We start from the raw sequence: 23,403 nt of genomic DNA, 5'->3' as shown, positions 1-23,403 counted from the left end.
CCAGCTGACTACTGATTGTTTTTAAACAGTAAATAATTTTACCTATTAATACAAGCGAACAATTACTTTAATGAAACTTTTTGGCGGGTGATAGCATGGCTGGTTCTGGTGCTCATTCTACTCTATATTACTTCTGTCCCAAAACACATGCCATATGAGCTTAGCCAGGATACCAGTGTCATCTGTTGTGGAGCTCCAATTGATTGCATTGCGACTGACCTATATTTCTTCTGCCTTTAGGGGCACCTTTGTTGTGAAATAAGACTGTCTTTTCCTTAAGATAAAAGATCTGGAAGTGGAGTAGGGAGGTTAGTAGGATACTGGTTTTATTTACAGTAAAGAATTCAGATTAAAAATTAGGGTAACTTTTTGTTTTTATTGAATATCTGTTCCAAATATACCAATTTATAGAACTCAGGTGAGGAATACCTATTTTATTTATTTTCCTCATCTCTCAAGCTGAAATGAGTTATTTCCTAAATTGCTGCAGTTTTTATAATAGCTTCTCTTTATGGTCTGGTAGGATTACATATCATATGACTGTAATTAAACATGCCATATATGTATATAAGGAAAGTTATGGAAGAAGCCTTTGATTAAAGTTGTACGTTCAAAATCAGTTTGTCATTTATTGACTTTTGAGTAGTTAATCAGGGTTGATCAGTGGTTAAGTTAATTAACTGAAGGTTGTATGCACATAACACTTGGATAGGTTTGTCTGTAAGACCCTCTTCAACTTCATTGGGACAGCGAAGTAGGAACGAGTTCATTCCTTGATTAGTCTTAGCCTTTCATCTGACTCCTTTGATGTCCTTATCTGACTCGTGCTTTCAAAGTTTTTTCTGTTCCTGGAGTATCCTTCCTAGCTTTGACTGCCCTGCGTGTATGGATTCTGAGGAATGTTTTAAGTGGAGAGTGTAGAAGGACAAGTAGGATGAAGCAGGCAGAAGTGTTTTTGATGTCAAGGAGAGCTGCTGCCAGAGCAGTGCTGTGGGCGGGTTTGTGATGAAAAGTAGTCAGTTAGGAAAAAAAGATTCTGAAAATATAATAACGCTTACACTGGTAGTTACTGTTACTCTCAGCAGGGCCTGATGAGATGAACCTTCTTTGCCCGCAATACATCTTCACTCCAGTCATACAGCAAAGCCCCTGTTGCTATGGCCGTGTTTGCTCTCCCTGACACGACTGTGTTGAGTGCCGGTAGCTTCAAAAGCTAGACAAAAACATTTGATCATTTGACATTTGAAGGTAAAAATAAATGAATTTAACTTCATAAAACACAAATACTGTTTTAAATTTAGGTTTAATCTAAATAGCAGAATAGATTATAGATCATTTAAAATACACCCTCTTTCTTTTGGCAGATACCGAATGAGTTTCAGGCCTCGATATACAGTTGCATATAAGACAGTAACAGAGCTAGAATGGAGATGTTGTCCTGGGTACAAAGGTGAAGACTGCAGAGAAGGCCCAGAGCAGCCCAACAGTGCTCGTCTTCCCACAACACCAGCAAAAGCTGTTGTGAAGAAAGGCTTGGGTAACGTTTTGTTTGAATTTTGGTATGCATGATCATGTCTAATTTCTTCTTCTGTCCTTTTTAAGTATAATAACCATTGTGGTTTCTATTAAGCTCTGCTACTGGCAGATGCAAAAACCATATTCAGGACACTGCAAAGCGAGAAAATGTAGCCAGCCAGTAACAGTCTTGATACAGGGAATTTCCTGAAGAATGGATGGGTGGGTGGCCATAAACACCAGCTAGCTACCAATGATTCAGGAAAACCTTTGTGTTGAGGTTGTTTCTTTTAAGAATGTGCACGTTTTTGTGGTTTCCCCAATGTACAGCAAAGACGATACATTTCAGAGGAATTATTACTAAAACAAAAAAGAATATATATTAATTTTAGTGGTGCTGCCTAGCACTTTCACAGTATTTTCTTTGTTCAAGGGGTTGTTTAGATTTTACAGATTAATATTAAATTACTTACCTTAACACTAAGGTGTAAGGGAGTAATAAGACTCAGTCACTGAAATAGTACCTTAAAGAGTGAATGAGTTTGTATAAGATACTGCCTTCTGAAAGGGTAAGAAGAGTGCAATTATGGCAGTATTGTGCCTTTTCTCTATTAAAAAATAATAATCAAATGATTCCTTCTGAAGGATTTTTTCCACATCGTCAGGTTAATGTTGCACGTAGGTAGGGCTTAATCAGATTTCCACTTGCAGTTTTTGTGTAGAATGAATTGGACCTGCATAGATGATTCTAAAACAATCTTAGAGAATATGTAGATGCTTTAGAAAGAAACCATTTAAATATTTTGTTAACTCACCTAAAGTATTACTTCCAATAGGTGATAAGAGAATATTGTGATGTCTTTACGTTACTGGCACATGGTACATCTGAAGATTTTTTTGTGAACATGCTAGAAACCCTCATGAACTACACTGCAATGCAAAAATAGGCTAGTGTATACGTAGTAGCTACAAGTACAATTGCTACAGCATGTGTGTATGTAAATATATATATATATATTTTTTTTTTTTTTATTAAGTCAACACAGGCCACTCCCTGCCAATCTTGAATAGTACATTTATGAATTCCTAGATTCTTTGTAATGTCTTCAAGCTGAAATCCAGTTTAAGAAAACTTTCAACTACATCTCCTTCAAACCCTGTCTCAGCAATGCTCTCTAACATGTATCTAGCATTCATAGCTTGGCACCAGTGGTAAAATTCTCTTTTCTTAAGAGATAACTGTTAACAACACTCCAGCACAACTTAGTTACAATCTGAAAGGAGACTTTTGTCACCCTGAGCTGCTTACTTGTCATATGAAAGAGTCCTTCCAGTGCTAACAATTTGTGCCTCTCTTCTGCCCTAGTTAAAGACGTATGTTTACTTCACTTCTGATTCTCAGTGTCACTTGTTTTGCTTTTATTTATGTTTGCAATAGCGTCCCTTAACTATGCAAAGCTCTTCAAGTTATAAATTGAATAAAAGATACCATGCAAAACAAAAATGAGGATAGTTCATGACGTATAGAGTTTATCCCTTTGTACATAATGGCAAAGATACATAGGAGTATTTATACTTATAAATATGGTTGTATGTGTGTACACATTAAAATGCCATTTCAAGTTAGTTAAACCAAAACAACTGATCTATCTGAAAGTTTGATTTATATTAGATCATTATTTCAGATCACACTCAGTATCTTAACTTAATAGTGCCTTATTACTGAGTCGGAGAATCCTGGAAAATAGGACTGGAGGGATTTTACAAGGCGTGTTTATCCTTCCCATAAGGTAGGATCAGCTATACCTCATCTATTCCTTTCAAATGTTTGCCCATCCTCCAGTGGTGAGGATTCTGCTGCTCCTGTGGACAATCTCTTCTGATCTTTCACTTTCTGCACTGCTCTCTGGCCTCACCTTCACTTGCTCCAGTTTAAGCCCGTACCTCTTGCCTTGTCCAAGGCAGAGGACATGGAAGACAGTGGAAGACATAGAAGACATAGAGGATATGGAAGACAGTTTATTCCCTACCTGTTTGCAGGTTATCCTTTAGAATATCACTCCTTATTCTCCTCTTCTCTAGCCTAAATAGCATAAGTTATGTCAACTTTCCCTGCAGTTTACACTTTCCTGAGCTCTGATATTTCTTTCTTCTGGCTTTTCTATAATTGTTGCACCTGTACTTGAAACAGAACATCCAGAATTGTACGCAACTCTGCAGCCAAGGTGTTGCCAGTGACAAGTGGGTTGGAAGGATGGTTTCAAACTTATTAATTGATTATATTGTTAGTTAAAAACTAAATTTCAGCCAGAAGTCTGCTTTTTGGATGTATTTTTTTTTCTTCCATTTAAAGGAGATAGTGCCAGTACTATTTTAATCTAATCACTTTGAATGTGCAAAGGTTATGCTTTTATAGACATTTCTTATATTTAAATATGTATGAAATAATCAGATATTTTTAAAACAAATGGGATAATTGGACTACCTTTCAGAACCCCATCCAGTATGGATGTTTTTATCCCCGTTCAGCAAAATACTGGAGCATAAACCCACTTTATTGCTATTGAAGTTTTCAATGGGAATTCAGGAGCAGCACATGTTAAGTTATTGTTTCTAAAAATGCAGTGGCTCTAAGGCAATTATACTGTGTTATATAAAGACATATAATAACTTTCTATATACTGTAGCTTAGATTCATGTTTGAACAGGTGGGGTTTCTGTTTGTGTGTTTCTTATTTGTCATTGTCGTATCTTGGCAGAAACTGGCCAGTGTTCTAAAGCTTTCAATATGGAGTTACTTGATAAACTAGTGAAAACAAGAATAGAAAAGGGACAAGCATTATGCATTTTAAAGCGTTATTTGGCTTTAAATAAATGTAAAATTAGCCTCAGCTGACCAAAACTGGTACCGTTAGGTATATTAATATCCAGATTTTGTCTGTTATTTCTTTGAAACAGATGCAGAACCAACAGAAGTGCCAGAACCTCCACCATATGAGAAGAAAATGCAGTTTCTTGAGGAAGAGTTGTTCAGACTTACACGATCAGTGCTTGATCTTCAGTCCTCCTTGGCAGGTGTGAATGAAAACCTAAAGCTGACTGTCCAAGAAGATGCTAGCAAGATGTTGGTCACTTGGCTGAACAACCTTTATGACCGCCCAGGGCCTGATAGTGTAGTTGGTGGTGAAACAGACACTATTCATCTGCCTGGACTTCTCAGCAACAAAGACCAAAAAGACCCTTTTATTGATTTTGAAATGGAAGATATAAAGTCTGAGCTAGCTGAGGTCAAAGAAACTTTGAAGATCAGGAATGACCAGCTGGAAGAATTGAATGGAAAAGTCAAAGGCTATGAAGGGCAATTAAAACAGCTGCAGGAGGCAGCACGAGGACCTACAATAACAATACCTAGTGGCAATAGGTACAAGGAGTATATTGACTCAAAATTTGAGTTGCTCAGACAGGAAATACTGGAGGGATTTGAGAAGAAAATGGCAGATCTGAAGAACTCCTGTGAATACAAACTTCAGGATATCCAGCAGCAGTGTGATGACAATGAAAATAACTGTTTAGGAATAATTGATGTTATAAAAGGAAAGGAGAATGACTTGAGGAAAGAAATAAATACTCTCCGAACTCAGATTCCATCAAACCAGTCCAGTTGTTGCAAAGAGGGTAGTAGAAATGACTTTGATCAACGGATAAAAGATTTAGATAAAAAGATTGATAGAGTTGTGGAAGCACACAGGATCTTGAATGTCAGAATAGATAATGAAATCAGTCGATTGTCAACTCCAGATTTAGAAGACATGTTTGGTGAGAGATTGGAGGAACTAGATGCGAGGATGAACGTTACAGAACGAAATGCTGAAGAACATTGCTTTTACATTGAAGAAACTCTCCGAGGTACTATAGCTGCTGAAGTAGATGAATTGAGAGATTTGTTTGACCAAAAGCTACGGGCACTGGAAGATAGACTTGGTGGCACTATTTTAGAGATTGCGAATACCACAGACCCCGATGGAATATACATGAATCCTGGGCCTATCCTGCCCAGTGACTCTGGATTTGTAAATGAACAATTTACAGTAGAGATGAACCTCCTGAGGAACAAATTACTGTCTCTTGAACACCTTTGTGGGCAGAAATGCCAGTCTGCACCACAAGGTACAGAGAACCTTCAGAAAGAGATAGAAAATTGTAACAACAAATACAATCATTTGCTTTTGAAAACACAGGACAATTCTCTTCTTCTGCAATCCTTAAATAGCTCTTTGAATGAGAAAATTAACTTAATTAAGGGTAGCCAGCCTGACATCCAGAAAATGCAGAGAGACCTGCGTGTATTCCGGTATAGTCTAAATGTCATGGATAAAGATGTGAAAAATCTTCAAGATGGCTTAAGTGACTGCAGGGAGCAACTTCTGGGTGTCAATTCTACCTGTAAAAAAACACAGCGGGGTGTGTCTCGAAAAATTGATCAAATGCAGAGGACACTCGCAAATCAAACTGCTCATTCTAATGATAATTGCTGCATTGATGTGAAAGAGAGACTAGAACAATTAAACGACCAAGTCTTGAATGATCTTAGCAAGTGTAAGGAAAAGACCCAAGGTATCCAGGAGGGTGTTTCAGACGTTGATAGCAGAGTCTCCCGTGTCGAAAATGTTTGCAGTAAGCTGGACTCTGTCTCGGGTAGCTTGCAGAAGATGAAAGAAGGTCTGAATAAGCACGTGAGCAGCTTGTGGAACTGCATCCGTGAGATGAATGGAACTATAGCATCTCATTCCAGAGACATTTCTGGCCTCAAAAATTCTGTCCAGCAGTTTTACAGTCAGGTCTCTAAAATCACCACAGGCATTGAAGACATGATGAAAAGTCAGTCTGGCACAAGTAAGTTTTTTTTTTTCCCTTTTTTAAAGCCTTTTTTTGTTTTCTAGTAGCTTTTTCTGAATCACTTGCATAGGAACTGAACAAGGGAGGAAAAACTTAATATTACACAATTTCTGCTTTGTTTTTACACTGACCCTAATTTTGGCTCTTTGCTCTAGAACGCTGTAGAGGACTTTGACTACTTTTAAAAGTATTTTCAAAAAAAAAAGTTTCAGTAGGCTCTCATGTTTGCTTTGAGCCAGAATAAAGAGAGCAAAGGAAAAAAAAATAATATTTTTGAATGGTGAATTTAAAATTAGTTTTAAATAATTATCTGTGGATATTATTCCAGTTAATTATATTTGATTTTCTTTTGTTTTATTTTATTATGTGAAATTATTCTGATTTCTCAGGGGATTGAAAAGTAAATGGAGAAAACTGAAGTGAAGTAAAAGGAATTCAAATTTATGATAATAACTATTCCCATGAGATTAGCCAGCTAAATTTTGTTCATGAATTAATGATTATAATTTAGCACCTACTCTTTGATTTAGGACTGTCACGAACAGGCTCTGGCAAATCTTGGTATAGCAATTTAAGGTTTCTCCTTCATAGCTCTGCCAGAAGTTTGTATTCCCACAACATAGTTGGCAAGTTGGCAGTATTTCACACCCCAGCTGGCAGTATTTTCACACGCCAGCCACCTCTGTTAACGTGTTAACGCAAAGCTACCTTCACAGGTGGTTTAAGGTTTGCCTCAGAGTGCCTGAGAAGCAGAGACACATTCTTTGGCCCAGACTGCTATGAAATGGTAACACCTAGCAAAAGGCAAGGCAGGCCGGATGTAGACCCATCGGTGAACCTTGCTGTGATGGTTTAAAGCCCTTACCTGATGCCACTCAGTCCCTTCTATGGCTCTTGCCCCAAGTTCCAGCAGCGAGACTTTTTTTGGAAGGAGTCCAAGTTTATCAGAAGGCAGCTGGGTTCTTATTTCTGTTACCATGACTGAAAGACATAAGAAGTGAAGGCTAGTTTGCAATTTTACTCTTCAATTAGTTTGAAACACAGAATATGCTTCTGTTCTAAATTCTGTATACGTATGAGATAGTAATTCTTGTTATGTCAAATCTGTCTCAAAACTGAGGCAGACTTTCTCTGCCAGAAAGACCTCCCTGGGCCTCAGTGTCTTTATTTGACATTTTATTCCTTTAAGAGTAGGACAATTAAGTCAGGAGAACTATCGGTGCTAATAGCAGCTCAAATTTGGAAATGGACCTGTGAAAAGTCTATCAGATGTATGGGGCTGGCCAGCCCTGTGTTGACGGAGTATTGATTCCTGGATGCAGTTGGGAAGAGTATGCTTTTAAAGGGCAGAATATATTCGGTTGTTAAGAGAGCAGTAGGAAAGAGGCCAATTTCTGTGATTGGCCCTAGATCAGAAAAAGCAGCGCTGAGTGAAAAGCTTGTGGGTTGTTGCAGCTGATGCAGGCTGAGGGAGATCTGATACATTACTGTGAGAGGTCCTGCTTGAATGAAAAAATTGTATTACTTGAAGGGTCTGAAAGTGATTTCTTTGTGGAAGAAAATACTTTTCACTTGGAGGCAAAGAGTCCTGAAAGCCTGACTGATGTGTTTGCGTTGAGCGGTTAATTGTTAAAACCTAACATGTTGCAGTACTTGACACAAAAGTCCTCCTGAGGTGAGAAGCTCTTGTATTAAATTAAAAGATAGCATTTCTTTTCTCTTAAGCGAAGAAGTGAAGGGGAATGGAGGAGATCCATAATTCTCAGACATTTCCTCTGGTGAAATCTTGATTCTGCTGTTTAAATTCAACAAGGTTAGGACTTCACCTCTAGATCCTGCAAAAGCAGACCCAGTCTCTATTAAAATGCAATATAATGTATTTACGTAATCCTATTTCTCATATATCTCACGCCCCAAAAAATTGCACTAGGGACTGACATTGGAGAAGGAGCCAAGGTACACACAGTAATCTTCCTCCTGCTATTTAAAGCAGGCGTTCCAGCAGCCTCATGGGTTGTATTTATCAACCTGTGTTGCAATGTTGTAAAGCACTGAAAAGCATGAACATGCCTGGGTTTCCATGGCCTAATTCGATTTCAAAGCACAGCTCTCCATGCACCATTAGTTTTTAGGAACCTTGGGAAAAGACTCTGCAGTTGGATTCTAGATATAATAAGTATACTCTGAACTGCACTTTTTGCTTTAGAGTGCCTCTGGCCTCTGAAGGATTCATAAAGCACACACTTTGGTCCCAGAATGTTTCCAATTAAAATAATGCTGTCTAGCGCAGCAGTCTGAGTAGGTTTTGATAGCTGGAGTTCCAGAAAGATTTTGGCAAGATCGCCTTTCTTGGAAGTAGCTTGGGAACCCCATTATGTATATTGGGTACAGCTTGAACTGTTTTTGTGTCCATAAAGGATCAGTTGCACTTGAGGTCAGTCCTTGTCTATGAGAATTATTTCCAAGATTTAAATTCATGATCTGTGAGACTACAGTATCTTCTCTGACACCTGTATGATTTGAAATGGAGACTTTTGATACTGGCTATGGATCAGTGTTGGATTTCATATGCACCATTTGCCAACATATCGTAGCATTCAAATGATGTCATTTGACTTAGTGAGGGTTGTAAGAGAAACAAGTTACTACTTGCACAGTTGTTTGAAGGCAGTAATGCAAGGATATATTGCAAGAATTATAATACAAAATCTCACCAAGCAGTGCAAGTCCAACATACTATAAACCCCAGTGTAATCAATGACCCTGAAGTCAAGAATAGTTGGAGACGTGAAGGTTGAGGGCAGCCTTGGCTGCAGTGACCGTGAGATGGTGGAGTTCAGGATCCTACGAGGAGGAAGCAGGGCAATAAGTAGGATCGCAACCCTGGACTTCGGGAGAGCTAACTTTGGCCTCTTCAGGGACCTGCTTAGGGGAATCTCATCGGGTAGGGCCCTAGAAGGAAGAGGGGTCCAAGAAAGCTGGTTAATATTCAAGTATCACCTCCTCCAGGCTCAAGATGGGTGCATCCCTCTGAGTAAGAAATGTGGGCTCATCAATGTGTGGAAGTATCTGAAGGGGGGATGTCGAGAGGATGAGGCCAGTCTCCTCTTCGTGGTGCCAAGTGACAGGACAAGAGGCAACAGGCAGAAACTGAACCACAGGAAGTTCCATCTGAACATGAGGAAAAACTTCTTTCCTGTGTGGGTGCGTGAGCACTGGCACAGGTTGCCCAGAGAGGTGGTGGAGTATCCTCTGCTGGAGATATTCAAAACCCGCCTGGACGCGATCCTGGGAAATATGCTCTAGAGGACCCTGCTTGAGCAGGGGTGTTGGACTAGAGGATCTCCAGAGGTCCCTTCCAACCTCAACCATTCTGTGATTCTGTGAAATGCAAACCTAGAGGCCACAACCTTATTTTATTAGTTAGGATTTCTGATGAAAGTCATGCAACTTCTTTCTGCTGGCATTAAACAAGGTGGCAGTGGTTGTTGTTCTGTTACGGTATACAGATGACCACAAAAGATGTGCTCTCCAAGGGGATGTAATCTAGCTGCATTCATTCAGGTTTAATGGTTGCTGCCTCTAGCTCCTCATTTTCTTCTTCCCACACCAATGTACCCGAGGGGACAGTAATTCCTGGGAGGAGGTGAGCTAGGAGTGCTGACCACCGTGGTGGGTTGGAGAGGAGCTGTGGGAGCCACCTTTCCTGTTGCCCTCTGCCTCTCTGCAGACCCAGTCACTCTTCCAATGGCATGAAACTGGATGTGAGGGTGTAGTTATGTGTTTCATATAAGTTACTGCCTATTCATGTAGGTTTGTGAAGTTTTTCTGTAGTTGGAAGCAGTGTGGTCTGTAGCCAAAGACTGTGCTTGGATTACAGTTTGTTTTGGTTACGATTATTTGACTTAAACTACAATTCCTTTGGTAATTATCCCTGTGTAGAGGGATTTCAAAAATAACAGCTAAATACTGTCTGCTGCAGTTACAGTTTAAGAGAATAAATGTCTGCTCTAAATAACAGTGTGTGTGAAGGGCAGCATAAAATCTTAGTGTTGTAGTGCAAGTAAGAAAGGGTCATGTAGTTGATTTGTGTAGACTCCCCACCAGCTTGTACAAAATGGTACTTTGTAACTTAACAATTAGATCTCTTTCGTGGCTCTTAAGAACATTCAAGTCATGTCTTTTTGGCTTCTCATCAGTGCAGTCACTGGTTCCCTTACTTACTGGGCTATTTTATGCAGTTTCTTTCTGTGCGCTCTTCGGTGGGTTGATGAGCGTGTGGTCACACCAGAACAATGTTAGAAGGAGCCAAACCCCAAAGAGCCACCTGAACTGTGCATCCAGGTCGTTGCCTCTCCCTCTGCAAAATAGTTCTTTCTTCAGTGAAGTAAAATGGAGTTTAAAACTGCCTTGCTAAACAAATAGAATAACAATTTTTTTTAAGAAGGGGAATGAAAGAATTTTTATTTAAAACTTAAAAGGGAAGCCTTTTTCTCTGTTTAAGTTACAAACTCGCATCTGAGAGCACAAAATAGAGAACGCTTTTGTCTGACCTGGTAACTGCTAAGTCATCAGTTATATCAGTGATAATAAACAGAGCAGTGGGAACACAGCTGCTGAAGATAGAGTCATGGTTTTCAGCTATATAATGATCTAAAATCTGCTGCTTACCTCTCCAGCAGAGAAGATTTCTGTTTGTCAAGTACCTTACAAAAGCTTAAGCAAGTCCTGCTAAATTCACCCCAAGCTTTACCAGGGATTCATTTTTCTCATTGCTTCCTTGAATTGAAAACACATGTTATGTAATTCAGTGTCAAGATAGGGTGGCTTCAGTGTTACCATCTTTGTTTAGTGATTCATTAGTACTTTGTCAGGCTATGATGCATCTCAGCAGAAGAGGCCAAAAAGGTAGGCAGAAATGGCAGACCAGATCCCTCTCAATCCAGACAGACCTCTGATTATTGGCACTTTAGTTAAGCTTTATGCGGATAAATTTGGATTTAGCTTCATATAGATAGAGTTGGATACTTTTGAATATTGGAATATTGATGTTGTGTGCAAGGAAGCAGTTTGCACAGGATTTGAGATTTTGATTGTTATCTAAAGGCTTAGAAAAACAAGCACATAAACATTCGTTGTGTCTGCCCAAGTTGTTGACTTAATAAAGCTCAGTGTAACTGACAAAAGAAATGAAAAGTGTGTACATACTAATATATGAGAATATTAAGCCAATTTCTGTGTTGAACGAACTTAATCTGAAGATCTCAGTTGAATTACTCCAGATCTAAATGTATGCTACTGTGGACAGAAGATGTCTCATTAAAAGAAATAGAACAACTGTGCTTGACTGAAGAATAAACTAAACAATTCATTTTCATACTTTAAAACTCTTTCAGAATAATTTTTATACGATTTTTTTCTTCTGGGATGCTTACAAAAGTAATTCCAATATTAATCTGTAGAAAGTGAACATTTCATTTTGTAGTCGTCTGTCTTGTGGGAAGAATTACCAAGACAGTTTTAGTCCAACCCTGTGGTGCATAACTTGTATAAATTTCAATTCTCATGACGGTTCAAAACAGCCAGCAAGGTTCAGGATAACTTTTTTTTTTTTTTTTTAACAGACATATCTAGCAAATGAACGCAGGTGTTGTGAGGCTGTAAATTCCAAATTGCCTCCCAAAACTCTGGAAAGTTTGAACTTTTTATGAGACTGAAAACAAGTAACAAGATACATGAGGTAAAGCGCAGGTGCAGAGTTTTTCCTTTTGTCATCTTTAATTACATGTGGTGTCTCAGATGCAGACAAAAAGCACTAGGCAGTCCCGTGGTGCCACGTGGGCTGCCAGCGACGCAGGCTGGACCCTGGCCCGCGCGTCCCCGCTGGGACCTGCGCGACGCAGTCATGTGCTGCAGCCCTGCACCACCTCTGCTTCAGGGCACGGTGGTTTGGTTTAGCCTTAGTCACCGATGAACTTACCCAGGCTGATTTTGGCCTCTGATGGATTGAGGTGCTTCGTTCTGTGTGCTGAGGCTTGGGGCAGTGGTCTCCCACCGTGAACCTTGGCAAACATCTCTGAAGCGTGGTCACTTCAGATACGTTTGCAAGAAGATAGTTGTCCTTTTGCCCAGAAACCTTCACTTCCATCCCTGTGTCTAAAGACGTGCTTTAGTCAAAAAAATGCAATCAGAATAACCAATGCTGATTAAAAATACCAATACATTTAGAAAGAAATTCTTTACTGTGGTCTCTAGAATGGGCATTTATTTAGACAGGTTACTTTTTTTTAACTTATGTGTCTTGTCACTGCATCTGCTGAAATCACATTTAATTAGATACAAGTCAACCTCACACTTAGGAGGATGCTGCATCCTTAACTTTCATCTAGAACTACATTTTTATGAATAAGTTGTAATTCCTATGAACTGTACCAGATATACAAACATAAGCATGTCAGCATTATTCAACGCTGATGTCATACGCATTGGCTGCCCTACTGGAAAAGTCTTTTAATGGTATCTCTTCCCTTTAGACAATAAAGATATTTCTGGTAAATTTTATCCTAGGGTTCTGCCTTCAGAAAATATTGTCAGAAAATATTTGTAATGGAAGTGCTTGGAATTTTAAATTATTTGCTTTTCAAAGTAGGGAAAAAATTCTGTAACTCTGTTCATTTACGCTGTGTTTTCCTGTGAGTGCTTTTTTTTTCTTTTTTTAATGGTCATGTTAAGCAGTCAGATAAGACTGAGAGCTATGGGAGGAAGTGGGGGTCAAGAGAATTAAAATGAAGGTGGGAGGAATAGTATGAAATTGAGGTGAATGCAGTGGCAGGAGGTAGCTGAACTACACAGCCAACGCTATGAAAAGAGTCAGTAGTAGACTAGTTGGTAAATGTCCACAGATTATTTTGACTGCTGCTTGTCCTGTCTGCTGGAGACTCCAAGCTGTCTTCACTGCTTTCCCTGTGTCACAGCCTGAGAAAGAGGGAAATGTGTAGTATTTCAAGAGTGGAATGGAGTTTTTCCAATGCAGTCCTGGATCCAAGGGGAAATATGGCCTTGCACTGAGATCTGTTTTATTTTACAATGTTTGTATTACATAAATTGCACAAAGCCATTTAATATGCTATTTTAGGTGAATAATTCTGTATCTTTCCTCTTCTTCAAACACTTCAAAGGGCAATCAGAAATACCCCGGCAGCCATTGCCACCAAGACCACCCCTGCAGCCTGGCATTTCCCTGCTCCCATCCCGGCCAAGAACGCAACCACCACGACAGAGGATCCCTCTCCAGCCCCTGCAGCCAAGACCTCCACTGCAGCCATCATTGCCCGGGTCTGGAGTTGTGCCATTTCTCCCAGGAACAACGGGGATCATCTTGGAGACTGGAGAGGCAGGGCCTCCTGGCACCGTTTTAATGTCAGGAAGAGGACGGCTTAGAAGCATAGACGGTCAGGCTGGTCAAAGCACCATGCCCTCTGCTGAGGGATATGCTGGAGCACCAGGTGAGAGAATTAAACTAATGACAAATCACTGGAGTAAGTGTGAAAGGTGTGCCAGGTCTTGCTAGACGGGTGAAACTGAGATCTGTTGTGCTCTACCAGTCACCTCTGTCTTTTGTGGACACTCGTTATAGCTATTACAGTTTGGAATGGGCTTATGGCAGAGGTGACTCGCAAATGGTCCTTCGCAGCCTCCAGCTGGCTACAGAAACATGTTTAATGCCAGTTTTGCTGCCTTTGCCAAGGCTGCACAAAGCATGAGGTCAGCAGAGCTGATGTAAAATCCTTTGGTAACTGCCGCAGTCTTTACCACTAGGGAAACTTAAATTATTTTTTCTTGCCATGGAACTCGCAGGAGATTTAGTACACTGTAATAAGAGTTCAGTTTTCTTTGCCATGACCACCCCAGTTTAACATTAAAGTGAGCGTTTAATAGGAGATGTTAAGTGAGTTGCTATTTGGTAATAAAGGACGCTTTTTTAGAAGTCAGCGGTGATATTTTGTCATAATGTTCTCCATTATAAACTGTGTAACATATGCTATTTTTGCTTTGTAGGGTATCCAAAGTTATCTCCTCCTACCACGGACTCACAAGGTAAGGCAGTCATTTCCTAGAAATTCTTCACACAGATATTTAATGTTTATTTCAGTTCCTGGAAAGTCACGTCTGAGAGAACGAAGTGTCATTTTTAGCTTTAGCTTTGAGAAAAATTTGACACATTTTTGCTAAACCTAGGCATTAAAACACAATCTGCATCCTTTGAAAATATGGGGGGTTTTTTGAGATTTTGAAAATAATTCATTTTGGATTATTGTTACATTCCAGGGGTTTTTTTTAATACTATGGGTTTATATTTTGCAACTGTCAGGACTTTTTTAAAAATGCAAATACATATACAATTCTGATTATTTTAGTATTTCTTCAGTAAGAAATTAAAAAGATCGAGACTAAGATCTTGAAGCAGTATAGTACCTGGGCTAGGAAGCGCTTTGGTCCTCCTTTGTCGGAGAGTTTCTGGCTTTGCTGGAGTGATAGCTGTCATGTTACTGACTTTAGTGAAACTGAGAGTGCTCCGGCTGTCAGCCACAGCTTAAACAGATCTAAAATGGAGTTTCATAGGTTTTTTGTTTTGTTTTGTTTTTAATTCTGTTAATATCACAGTTCACTCATATATTTGAATGATAAGCAGGTATACATTTTTTGTGGGACGTACTAGTTAGCCTTGATAAATAGGTTTATTGGGTGCTACCTGCCTACAACCTCATACTCAAGATATTATTAAACCCTGGGGAATGGTATCCTGGATCAAAGTGGATATTCCTACACTCTTCAAAAAGAATGATTTCATCTAAATTTGTTTGAGGAAGTACGAGAAATAGATGAAAATGAAACATTGGGACTTTATGGCATCTAACAATATACCCTTGGGACTTTGTTTGCTGGCCCTAGCAATCATAAACACAGATCATGAAGACTGATCTGGGGACTGACAAAAAAAGTTGTGAAGATTTTACACTATAATTCTGATACTTAAACTTTCTAATTAAAAATCATAGCCTTAAAGCAGTGTTTGCATTTGAGGATTGTGGTGTTGAGAGCAAGCAGCAGTAGGTTAGGCTTCTGGAAAAGGATGAGACGTAAAAAAAACATTCATTTATCTTAATGCCAACAAAGCCAATATAAATATCTAGATTTCTGTGATGAATATATTTCCTGGGGGGTTTCTTCTCTTTCTCTTTATACCATCTCTTGCAATTTATAGGCAACCAATATTTTAATAAGTTTATGCTAAAACTGTGTGAAACACAGTAGAGTATAATGTTGTGAATGTTAAAAACCTTGAAGGCAGGGTGTGGTGACTAGGGTGTACATGTGTTGCTTGGTGGAACATGTTGTAAGAAATGAATATCATCCTGAGGTCTAGAGAGGACTTAACCAAGGAGCTCCTTTTCCTGATCATGGGCACTAAAGACATATCTAAATAAGAGGTACCTGCCAGTCTGTCATAAACTAGCCCCCAAAATGGCTGGCAAACTCAGATGTCAGATACAGTCAAAGAAAACAGAGGTAAATATACTTCAGTGGAGTTAGGACGTTTACACCAGCTATCCCTGACTGTAAAGGCAGTGACTACTTACGAACTGCAGTGAAAGAGCATTTTGGGGCAGAGTTCAGCAGCTAACAGCATTGTGGGAATTAATAGTTGAGGAAAAGAAGGTTTTTGGCTTCCTGGAGGAAGACCTTACATTTAGATAAGGGATCAAGGGTTCCTTAATGTTAACTGGAGCAAGACCACAGATTATAATGTCTTCATCAGTCTTCACACAGTACATTTTGTAGTAGAGCTTTATAATTTGAAAGAGTATCAGGCCTCCTTGTACTTTACTTCCTAAAATAAGAAGCTTGTATTATTTCATCGGCCTTCTAAGTACTCTCTTTCATTTCTATTTCTGAATAGCTTCTGTTGTGTAAAAGCATTTCTGAGGAAGAAGTTGAGTGCTCCAGCTCTGTCCTCTGGGATTAAACTAGCCCACTTTAATCCTCTCCTTGAATGCTGAAGCCTAATTTGCATATTTGCTATACCAAAGAATGTCTTCTGAGCTTTTCAGATTCATTAGCTATCTGTTTGTGTGCATCTTACAATGTAACTTTCGAGGTAAGGATCTTCAAGGACTTAAAAATCTCTCATTAATGCTTTTAAGGAAGTATAGTGGTACATATTAGCTCTTTTTTCACAGGCAAGGAGTTTAAGACAAAGATGAGTTAAGTATCAGGCTCTAAGTGTATCCAGCTTAATCACTTTTAATAAAAAAAGAGTATAACCAATTGTTATTTAAAGAAATATCAGCATCAAATATTGTTAAGCATGGCGATTTTACAGTCATGAGAATTGGTGTTTGCTGGAGGTAAGAAAATTGCAGGGGTGGAACTAATGAGTTGGTCTAGGAACTGATGAGCAAATGCTTATAAGATCCCAGTTCACAAAACGAGGCAACGACAGAGCCAAGAAAAGGATTTGGATTTTCTGAGTTCCCATACAGTGGGGGTACTGTGGAAAAATGAAAGCCCAAGTTGTCTTCCCCACCCTCCACCTTCAGGCAGTTTGCAGTGTTGTGTGTACTCAACCCTGCGCTTGCAAGGCTGAGTGCTTGCTCCTTTCTAGAAGAGACTTCCTCTACACAGTAATACAGAATACAGCTGAGCTAGCAAACCCTGCTGCTGCACAAACATCCCTGTATGCATAAACGCAACTAGAAGGCTAGTGTTGGCTTGGGCTTTTCAATTCTTCTGAGTTGTCTGATATTCAGCCATCTTTACCTTCTCCGTGTATTCCTGTAGAACACTTCAAATATAAGAACGTGAGGTTTATTGTAGTCAAAGATTTATATTCTTGTAGGTGGTCCTTGGTCTGAAGAAAGAGTTGACTGAATACATATATTACCCTGCCATGTCTATGGTGTGTTCTCTTCCACAATTTACTCTTTTGAGCATTCAGTGGAAAACAATATTCTAGTTTGTACACACTTAAAATCTAGCACAGGGAAAAGCACATGTGCTATTTTGAAATAAATAATGTGTAATCAATCACCTTTATTTGCACTGATGGTTGTGTTTTGCTGCTGTTTACATGAAGGAGCAGCTCAATGCACAAAAGCATATTGAAAGCCTGAGTAGGAGACAGGTCTTTGTATAAGGCTCTGTTACTAACAGACTTGGAAGAAAAGTAGCATGAATCTAAGGCTGTGTCTTCACAGCACCATGAATGAGTTAACGTCTGTGTTTGTTAGAAATAGCATGACTTCAGTGGGGTAAAGCTGGTGGGCCCTGCTTCGGTGAGCACTGGCTCATGGATATGGGTACAGCACTGTGCTGTAGTGCATGGCTGTCCCGTCAGCAAAGGCAATGTTCTTGAAAATGAGACCTGTAGGATTAAACTCAAGAGTTAAAAATAGAAAAAAGGGTTAGGGGGAAGGCATGTTAAGCTGGTGATATTTTTCAGACCATTCCCTGTCACCCAAGTAATGCACTTTGCCCTCATTTAGATTTAGGAGAATTGGCCAGTCTGAAGCTGAGAAAATCTGGTAAATCCTCCATACTGCTGTCATCTGCAAGGGAGTCATAGGTATATACCAACAAATAAGTTACATACTCTCTATTCTGTTTTATGTAGATTCTTGAAGCGTTCTCATTTCAATAGCTGAGCAATTTTTGGCAGCGCTGTCGTAGTTTGTTTATTTGTTTTTTTCTCTCCTTTCACTTGGTTGGAAATTGTCTATATTGTGTACTGTTTTGTTTAGCCCCCTATCTATCTTCTTTCCTTTTTTTTTTTTTCCCCCTCCCTCTCTCCCTTCTGGTCCATGGCCTCTGTGGGAGGTATGACTTTGCGTTGGGAAATCGGAAGCAAGGTGGAGAACCAGAAATACAACAAGCCTAAATTGCCATGAATATGTCTTCTCCATCTTACATAGAAATATGTGGAGATATATATATATATATATATATGTCAAGGGAAAGCTTGAATACATTTAAAGTGAAGGGATTTTTTTTTTTTTTATCCACAGAAGCTGTAAAACTAACTAAATATTTTATTCTGGAATAATGATTGACTCTTTTGTGACATTTTGTCTGTCTAGCAATTCCATCATCAGAATCATGTATGTAGTTCCTAGCTTTTAAATGCTTTCAAACTGTTCTTCCTGATTTTTATAATTGCACAACACTAACTGCTTAAGTAAGTGGAAGTGTGGTGCTTGCCAGCCTGCACCTTGCCTAAAGAAACTGAACTTTGATCTTTGCGTGAAGAAAAGTGTTTGCAAGTGGGGACATGTAAGAGAAAGTGGGTTCACTTCTCATCAAAGTTCTGCAAAAGTACTGCTGCAAACCATTAATAGAACTTGTGAAAGCTTTAAAAAGGCACAGTTCCAGCTAGAAACATGGAGATGGGTAGGAGAGCTTAGATGTATTGTCTTTCCTACACCTCCCTCTGTTGCTTGCTAAATCAATATCTACAGGGTGTTTAAAGAGAGATTTAATATTTCTCTTTTGGACTAATACAGATAAAACTGAGCTCATATGGCTGAAGGCCATCTGCAGAAGGCTGCAGATCCGAAGCCATTTCCGCTACAAACTCTTTCTTTATTCATGTGATTAGTGTCAGCGCAAAAAAAATCTAAGGAAACCTTGGTGAGCCAGGACAGAAGTTGCTCTGTTATCCAAATAGATACACAGGCGAAAGGAACAGTAACTACTGCAGAGGGAGAGCACAGCAGTTCTGGGCAGGCTGTAGGTTGAGCGTACCATCTGTACAACATGACTTTTGGTGGAGAGAAACCTTTCTGAGTGAGCCAAAGAGAGTCTGATAAGGTGCGTTTTCAGTCGTTTTGAATCTCAAGAGAAGCTGAGAAGACAAAGAGACTTTCTGGAAGGTGGGTGGTGTTAAGGTGGTAGAGTTTTTCAGAAGCTCCTTAAATGGATGTTCTTCTAAATCATTTTGGTCCTTTTGAATAACATGATTTAGCTCACAGGAGTAGTTTTATGTACACTGGGAGGCAGGAGTAGTGAAAAGGCTTCTTTCTGTTTTCTGAGCATGAGACAAAATACTGAATAAGGAGATTTCCAAAGATGCATTGGGCAGCTGGCTATTAGCCCCTGAGGGAAATCATGATGGTTACTTCACAGTTGTTTCAATGGTTATGCCATTTCTGAAGTTGCAGGTGTTGTCCTCTCCTGCGCCATCTCTGCCCTGCCTCCTGGCATCCCTGAAGTGACAGGGCTAGTCTGAGTGGAGTATATGCAGGAGCAGGGATGCTGGATTGTAAGCCACAGGGAAAGGCTGTGCCATCATCCTGATGTGACCCTAAATTATGTTCTTATCCATTCTAGGACCTGCTGCTGCGGCCTCTCTGGTGTCATTTTCTGCTGGGCTCACACAGAAGCCTTTCTCCAGTGATGTTGGTGTGGTTCATTTTAACAAAGTGCTTGTGAATGATGGGGACTATTATAATCCTAATACAGGTAACAGCCAAAGTGTGGACCTGTAGAGATGCCATCTGGGCAACAGCATGGCTTACCAATGTTTGATGCTATTTCATATCTTGCTGGTGCATTGAACAACTAAAATAACACACAAGTCCCTCTAAACAGGTACACGTGGGTAAAAGCTGCCTGTTGGTGTAGACAGACATGCACTCTGTCCCTGCTGGTTGTCTGCACCTGCCCAGTTGTAGTCTCTACTCAGTCATACTCCCTGCTCTGCCAGCACAGCTGGTTGTGCAACTCACTCCATGTCAGGCCAAATGAGCCCAATTAGCAGAGGCAAGGTACTAGGTCTTGCTAACCCATTTCACCACAACTCAGTCAGCCAGGTAACCTTGGGGAGGGAGCGAGTGAGGTGGCTGCAGGGAAGCAACAGGTAAGTGTAAGTCAAGAACAGTGACCTCAGGCCACTCCCATCTCAAGCAAAGGATGATGGCAGTGGAGGGTATTAGCTGTGCCCTAACCTGGGGACTTGCATCAAGTGCAGGTGCTTCTTGCCTCTTCACCCAGCTCTGATCATGGCTCAAGGCCAGCCCATCCAGTTTCTGAAAATGGCAAGACCCTCAGCTTAAGGACTGGTAGGCTCTAAAAAAAAGAGCAGCAGTTGATCTTTGGTAGGATCTATGCATGGGTGGACTGAATTTCTCTCTGCAACAGGAGGAGAGTGAATACAGCTGTAAGCCATGCATGTGTAGCATGACCAGGTAGGCATATGCCTAGCTCTCCCCCACCTCCATAGCTGTGACATAGACTTCCCCTCATGCACCCTGAAACACTTTCTGAGCTTTCTTGACCTGGCTGCTCTTTAAATCTCAGGGCTGTATGGGACGAGAAAAGCTGTCTGCTATGATTAAGGCATTTGTGCCTGCCGTGTCAGAGCTTTCTCTGTCTCAAAGCAGCAGTTTATACAGCCTAAAGGGTTTTTGAAAGGAGTAATACTAGAAGAGTCTTGTAGCTCAAAGCACCCCTTTGCCCTCATGACTGCTCTCAGTTGGTTAGCTGTCCAAGCTGACTTTGTTGCAGTATCAAGTACCAGTGTATGAAGCAGAGGGTAACCTGTGTTGCTTTGTTTGTCATTGTGCTGAGAGCACTAGTGTCTCTCCATTTTGAATAGATCACAAAAGCTCAGTCTCTTTCTCTCATGCAGGCATTTTCACATCACCCTATGAAGGGCGCTATCTGATCACTGCTGTGCTGGCTCCTGAGAGGGATGAGTATGTTGAAGCAGTGTTGTCTGTCTCCAATGCAAGCGTTGCTCAGCTCCACACAGCGGGGTACAGAAGGGAACTGTTAGAATATCACAAACCCTACTCTGGGAAACAGACCTGTGGTGGTCCTGGGACGTTCCACCTTGTTCTTCACCTCAAGGCAGGAGATGAAGTAAACATTGTTGTGACAGGAGGCAAACTGGCCTACACAGACTCTGATGAAATGTACTCCACTTTTAGTGGAGTTCTCCTTTATCCTTCCATTTCTCATGTCTAGGTTTATCTTGAACAGGAGAGAAGGGTAAGATATTCAGAAGAAAATAAGTGTAATAAAATCCAAAGCTTTAATATATTCAGTTTATATATTTGATTTCAGTGGTGGGTTTATGGTCTGCATTGAGACCTATTCCTTGTCCCCCGTTGTGAGAGGTAGCCACAAAAACATGTTTCTATGGCTAAATTAACTCCTTCCCCAAGTCATTGTTCACCCCTCCAGCAGAATGACTATCAAGCAGCAAATGCATTTTCAGTAGATACTTCTCCAGTGTGCTCTTGCTTTTCCCCTAGTGTATTACTGCCAGTTTCCTTAGCGTATGGAAGTTTACATTCTTGCTGAAGTTTGCAGTTCTGTGGTCAACTATTCTCATGTTCTCAGTAAAGTAGGGACAAGAAAGTAAGCTTGTATCAGACATAGCTGAAAACTTCTTACTCCTTGTGTCATTTAATATGTCGGATCAAATACATTCACATAAGCAATTTGTTCAAGACAACTGCTAACCATGGCAGTGCAAGGCAAAATGGTATTCTTCTACATTTTTCTTTTTTCCCCTAAGGCCAAATGCCATGTTACAGGACAAGATGATTGGCTTGTTTCAGTCAATGGAAAGCAGCTGTGCAAGGAAAAAAGCTTATCTTGACTCAGATTTTCACTGGACAGATGTGAGTGTAAGTTACAGTTGCTACTACTGAAAGAACAGTTATTTTCAACTGATACAGTAAAAATACAATGTTAAGTGTCTTGCCCTTGCTATTCAGACTTAGTGTTAGAAATTAAAGTCAGCTCTAGGACAAGACAGTTCTGAAAAATGTGAATTGTCTGTGCTCAGCTAGAAAAAGCACCTGCAACTTAAAATATTTAATATATATATTTTTAAAAGCTTTTAAAAAATTCTGCAATTCTAGTTCCTGGAACTTCTACAGTATTCACATTACAAGGGAAGTTCTTCTCTTGCATCGTGGAAGACAAACCAGAGGAAAAACTGGTGATGTAGGAAAACAGTCATTTTAGCCAATACTATCAAATGCACAAAACACCCATCTGTGCTAAGTTAACAGCCTCCTGCATCACTGCTTTTAAATGAGGCTTGCTTTAACATTCAGTATCCATTTAAATGGATGGAGCAACTTTTGTCTCAGCTTAAACAGATAAATAGTATCCCACCAAGTGTTTCTCATACCACCATTAAAAAGGGGCTAGTAACAAAAACAATATTTTGGCTCTCTAACTCTGCTAGCACTCATCTCTGTCATGGCTTAAAAAGGTCCAACAGTACTTCACTCAGAGCAGGACTGTTCCACTATCACCTGTTCATTCTTATATAAAACTTAGGTTTTTATAGTCTATCCATGCTGCATAGAGTTGTATTTAGCTTAGTGGTTTGTAGTATATTTTCAGTCTTACAAATCCAGAACAGATGGTTATAGCCTCTGAACAAGCAATTCCTTTAGGTGAAGGAAGAACTCCCCAGGCTATAAGCAGCATAATACATTTAGCTGAAGCCTTTCCCACCTGAGGAGGTCAAAAATACTCATGCCTCTCTTGCATAGTTTGGAATTGATATTCCCTAATAACTTTGTTTCCAGGCAATGAGATGGGACCTTCCCACAACAAACTATCACATCCTGAAAGCTGAGCTCCTTTTGAGAAAAGCAGACAGAAAAAGCTTTCTCTCCGTAGAGGAACTCTGAGTCAGTCCTGTGGCAGCGAGGATTGCACTGGGGTAGGGGTTGTGAGCACAGGATGTTCCCCTTCCTTGGGAGGGTTTTTTTTTTTAAATATATGCGTCAGGAAGATCTCTTCACACCTTATTTTTGGAAAGTACGGTATTACTGATCAGCATGCAGTTTGTAGCAGGAACGCTGTTCCTATAGGAGCTACTGTTAGCCAGTAGCATGAGGCATACAGTAAACTTGCACCTTACAACTTGTATAAGGCAACTTCCCCCATTTCATTTCCCTGCAGATT

The 23,403-nt window shown here is 40.0% G+C and overlaps 1 protein-coding gene across 3 annotated transcripts in view; it reads left to right on the top strand.

The window, feature by feature from the left end:
• Window positions 1-21,510, top strand: part of EMILIN2 (elastin microfibril interfacer 2) — a 33,666-nt gene extending 12,156 nt beyond the window's left edge. The window contains exons 3-8 of one of the 3 annotated variants that reach the window (XM_068932285.1): window positions 1,365-1,537; window positions 4,474-6,408; window positions 13,590-13,916; window positions 14,470-14,508; window positions 19,798-19,929; window positions 21,098-21,510. In XM_068932285.1, the coding sequence (XP_068788386.1) occupies window positions 1,365-1,537; window positions 4,474-6,408; window positions 13,590-13,916; window positions 14,470-14,508; window positions 19,798-19,929; window positions 21,098-21,435 (2,944 nt within the window). In that variant the 3' untranslated portion in view covers window positions 21,436-21,510. Of the gene's footprint in view, window positions 1-1,364; window positions 1,560-4,473; window positions 6,409-13,589; window positions 13,917-14,469; window positions 14,509-19,797; window positions 19,930-21,097 lie in introns of those variants that run through there. The other 2 variants (XM_068932286.1, XM_068932287.1) reach the window with 2 other exon arrangements.
• Window positions 21,511-23,403: the final 1,893 nt, after the last annotated feature.

The sequence above is a fragment of the Struthio camelus genome, chromosome 2 (assembly GCF_040807025.1).
Source record: "Struthio camelus isolate bStrCam1 chromosome 2, bStrCam1.hap1, whole genome shotgun sequence".
In the NCBI taxonomy this organism is placed as follows: Eukaryota; Metazoa; Chordata; class Aves; order Struthioniformes; family Struthionidae; genus Struthio; species Struthio camelus.
Note: the sequence above shows the minus strand (reverse complement) of the source record. Positions and strands in the feature narration are given on the sequence as shown.